This window comes from Branchiostoma floridae, chromosome 7 (assembly GCF_000003815.2).
Source record: "Branchiostoma floridae strain S238N-H82 chromosome 7, Bfl_VNyyK, whole genome shotgun sequence".
In the NCBI taxonomy this organism is placed as follows: Eukaryota; Metazoa; Chordata; class Leptocardii; order Amphioxiformes; family Branchiostomatidae; genus Branchiostoma; species Branchiostoma floridae.
The window spans coordinates 12,007,853-12,012,588 of NC_049985.1; the positions used below are offsets into that span (position 1 = coordinate 12,007,853).

Genomic DNA, 4,736 nt, shown 5'->3' on the forward strand with positions numbered 1-4,736 from the left:
TATTTCCATCAGCTATGGCAGTCGATGTATACTGCATTACGTATAGTTGAAGAGAGTATACTGTATAACGTATAGTCGAAGATTTTCGTAGTCTCATTGGTGATTAGCAAAAGGTTAGAGATGCACTATTTGGGTGACAGTATACGTGACTTTTTTGTTACCATAATTTTCTCCGTGGTTGTATTGTTGTCTTCACGTTTTTCATCATTTGTCTTTTTGACAGATCTCTTGGGAACAACAAAATATCAACGATCGAGCCCCATGCGTTCGACTGTTTGTCACAGCTTAGCGACCTGTGAGTATGAAATGTCACGTAGAATGCAATGTATGCTTTGGGATGCTTTAGAGAACAGCACTTTTTGAAACTTGGAGTTTGAAACTTGGACATAATATTATTGGTGAAACATGCAAGAAAATTGTTTAAAAGGACGTCTCTCTCTTTTTCACCATCCAGGGACCTCTCAGCGAACAACATCTCAACATTCCCACCCAAGCCGTTCGTCAAGTTGAAGATGTTGGACAATCTGTAAGCATGGTCTTGCTTTTATTGTATTACATGATGATGTTGTTTCACTGCTATCTAGAACTTGTATCCAGTAAAACATGTATGTGCTGCCTTGAGCAAAACTTGATTTATTACTCGATTCTGTCCGCTAGCTCCATATGTTGTGCTTCATATGTTGCGCTTCATGTGACTATGACCGTACTGTATATAGTTTGACTGAGTAAAATTCCTACAGTGTATATTAGAATATTTTCTTAAACTATAGAGCAAATCTTGTCTTTAAGGAACATCTCGCTCAATCCACTGCAATCGATGGACGAAGATGTCTTTGAAGGACTCGACAGAATTAAGTCGCTGTACGTATACATTATATTTTTTTTTTTTTTTACTCAACGGTCACCACGTTGTTACACGGTTGTGACTTCACAGTATTTATCACATGTTTTCAAAACCAATCATCAACTGCATTAATGGACATATTCTTGGATGTTATACTGGAGAGTCTAAATGTTATATATGTACATATTATATACATCATACTGATATGAGATGAGATGATATCATAACACAAGTATCATTTGACTAACTTAATTACAACGTTTTATGTTATAGTAATTTCAATGTATGCAAAATAGTAGTTCACCTCTTCATGTGTTTGTAAATGTTTATGTTTCATTTACAGAGCGATTGTTGATGTGGGCGTCGCCGGGAAGGACTTTTCCACAGCTATGTTTGATAACACCACGAACCTGGACCATGTGTAAGTCAGGTCTAATTTAGAATCGTCAAACTTTCGTTTAAGATATCTAATTGGTTTGACCACTATGCCAATGGTTATCTCAATGGTAGTTTCTCTACATTTAAGTCAACGAGACAGCGTATTCAGTATTGTGCTGGGTACTCTGGGTTCGTCGGTTACAAATATTTTGAAAAATATTTGCTGGCTGAATTTTCTACTCACAAGGGTTTAAGATGATAACTAACTTGTATTCGCTACATCTCAAAGCACATATTCGTTCAACATGTTAATGACCTCATGTCTGTAACACAATTACTATTGCAGATACTTCAGCAAGTTCCGATACTGTAACTTCGCCCTGCACGTGCGCCACTGTGAGCCGAACTCTGACGGTATCTCCTCCCTGGAGCACCTCCTGGCGCGGGGCGTGTTACGGGTGTGTGTGTGGGTCATCGCCGTGCTGACCTGCACCGGGAACACGTGCGTCATGATCGGCAGGTCACTCATGAAACACGAGAACAAGGTCCACTCGCTCTTCATCAAGAATCTCTGTGGTAAGATGGCGCTTCTTTTTGTGATAGGGTGTTCGCAATCACGTGACTGTGACGTCGTATTCATCCGTGGAGTAACATATATCCGTTGTTTTTATAAACATTTAGGAATATCAGGTCAATGACAATGGACGGTGTGTTTGAATGGTAATAATTTGAAAACATTGCAGTTTGAAATCACTGTCTTTGATATCCCTAAATACGGATATGGGTTACCGCCGATAAAGGTAATCTTGCGTCACTGTCCGCCATGTTGGATGGTTAAACCGGGAATTTTCCAAGTAAATCTGAGCATGTCTAAGTGTTGGCTCTTGTCCGCCGTGATTGTGTATCACATGCAAAAGTTAACATAATGTCACTAAAATATCTCACTGCATTGTATCACGTTTTCAGCGTCAGATCTCGTGATGGGAGTCTACCTGATCATCATCGGCACGAAAGACGTCGTCTACCGAGGCATCTACAACCGGCACGCGTTGGAATGGAAGGAAAGCTTCGGCTGCCAGTTTACAGGGTTCCTCGCCATGCTCTCCTCGGAGGTGTCGGTTCTCCTTCTAACCTACATGTCCGTGGAGAGATTTCTCTGCGTCGTGTTCCCGTACCGCGACAGGAGACCCAACGTGCGGCAAGCAGCCGTCGTGCTCATTGCGATATGGCTGACTGGGTTCTTTCTTGCCTTCTCGCCGCTGATTGGTCACGGGTTGGGTTACTTTGACAGTTTCTATGGCAACAACGGCGTGTGTTTCCCCCTGCATCTGCACCAGCCGTACTTGAGGGGATGGGAGTACAGTGCGTTCATCTTTCTCGGGGTCAATTTCACCTCCTTGTTGATCATCCTGTCAGCTTACACCGGCATGTTCATCTCCATCCAGCGCACACGGCGGTCCATCGCCTCCTCTTTCACTACGTTTGGGGACATGTCCTTTGCTACCCGGTTCTTCTTCATCGTGCTCACGGACTCCCTGGTCTGGATTCCCATCACTGCACTCAAGTTCCTGGCGTTCACTTCTCTCAAATTTCAGGTAAATTCGCTGAGCCCCAAAGTTTTAAAAAGAGAGATATGAAACATAGGTGTTATGTCTGTGACTAGTGCTGTAATTTCATACCTAAAAATTATGTATTATGATTGATATCGCTCATACATTTAACCGTTTTCCTGCAAGCGTTTAAGGTATTTAATCGAGTAACCTGGAATCCTGTCATTCGAGGCTTGCCAAACCGTAAAGCTAGTGGACGTGAAAATCCTACCGGGTGTAGACGATTACCCCGGCGGCAGAGAGCTCCATCTGCCCCGTAAAGAGCTCACACTAGCTACGTAGGGCAAGCCACGAATGGCTGGATTCCAGGTTACGAACCTAGCTAATAAGACATTCAGAGAAAAAACCTAAGAACGACTGCTCTTTCAGGTTCCATGTACGCTTGGATCGTGATCTTCATCCTGCCGATCAACAGCGCCATCAACCCCATCCTGTACTCCCTCACCACACGGACCTTCAGCGGCGTGCTGTGCAGCTTCGTCAAAAAGATCCACCTAAAACGCTTTCGTGCGTCCACCAACAGGCCGTTAGTACTCAGGCAACAAGGTAAGACAGTTGTAGGAATGACACAACCCTTCGTAAACTGCCAATAAAACCTCACAAACGTTGAGCGGTAGACTTACGACAGAAAATCACATTTTAGGCAGTCTTGAATGCGTTGTTCTAATTTTATTCAGCTGAAACGGTTGCCAGAGTGTTTTGTAGTTGGTGTCGTCTTTTTTGGCTTCGGCGTTCGCTACAAGTAACAAGACACCTTACGATGCACTTGTATCATTTAGCCTTTTCCTTAAGTTTTCGGTGCATCTATAGCAAGTGATTCTCTTTATGAAAAATTTTTCTCCAAATTGTAGTGAAGCGTTCGTCGGATTCCGATACGTCAGCTGGTACCACCTGTACGACTGCGTCAGCGTTAAACAGCACACCCAACAGGACGCCCTCTTCCAGTACAGTAAACGGCACGACTTCTGTCGGTTTGGGGAAGAACTGCACACTTGACAGCGTCCCGGAACGGAATTCAAGCGAGGATGGTGGTTGGGAGTCCATTAAAACAAACGGAGACGACGTTTTTGAACCGTGACATTTAAGGAACTTGCTCTATGGAAACAATACCATATCGTCAGGGACTTTCTGCAAATCTGTCAACGCAGTTGTTACAAATAACAGCTTTTGTCGATGTGAGCCGTAACGCCATTTTCAACGTCAATGTAGTGTATCATATCAACAATCATTGTCATATTTACTAACAGATATGAAACTTTTCCTACCTAACTATAACATTAGGGCACGAAATGTATTTGTATTTGACACGCATAGTTTTTTTTTTACTCACCGCTTGAGGAATGGGGATAGTAGAGCAGGCCGGCAGAATGCAATCATAATATTAACGTTAAATTGTATCAAATCTATTCATTAACACGTCGTGTTTAATGTTCCCTTTGGCGAGTAAAATGGGGACCAAACGTACAAACAAATTGTACGGAATCTACCTCAACAACCTGGATATGTGGTTAAAATGAATGACATTTCTCTATTTGTTATCCATGAAATGCAGCCATAGACATAGTAGCAGACTGTATTTTGTATTTCTTTATTATTCTAAATATTTGTATTACATTTGTATATAGGTTTTAAGGGCCCAGTGGCTTCAATATATGCTTATTGCATCAGTCAGTTTCATTAAACCGTTATATGATAACTATGACTAAGGCTGAGACTTGTGTGCGAGCACGAGTTAATTTTGCCACATCGCTGAGGCTTTTGAAACACACGCTGCGAGAGCGACATCTAGCGGTTGTTAGTATGATCGCACGTGTAAAGCAAGAGTTTGACCGAAGTTTCACTTACGCACCATGTAGTTACATATAGGAAACTTGCCATGTCTACCAACAGTCAAAACCATGGGT

The 4,736-nt window shown here is 42.4% G+C and overlaps 1 protein-coding gene across 1 annotated transcript in view; it reads left to right on the forward strand.

Moving 5' to 3' along the window:
• LOC118419776 (relaxin receptor 1-like) overlaps positions 1–4,532 on the forward strand; it is a gene marked incomplete in the record, with an annotated part of 17,256 nt that extends 12,724 nt beyond the window's left edge. Inside the window, 8 exon segments of the mRNA XM_035826365.1 lie at positions 224–295; positions 455–526; positions 790–861; positions 1,188–1,265; positions 1,569–1,798; positions 2,189–2,795; positions 3,173–3,378; positions 3,684–4,532. Coding sequence (XP_035682258.1) covers positions 224–295; positions 455–526; positions 790–861; positions 1,188–1,265; positions 1,569–1,798; positions 2,189–2,795; positions 3,173–3,378; positions 3,684–3,910 — 1,564 coding nt within the window.
• Positions 4,533–4,736: the final 204 nt, after the last annotated feature.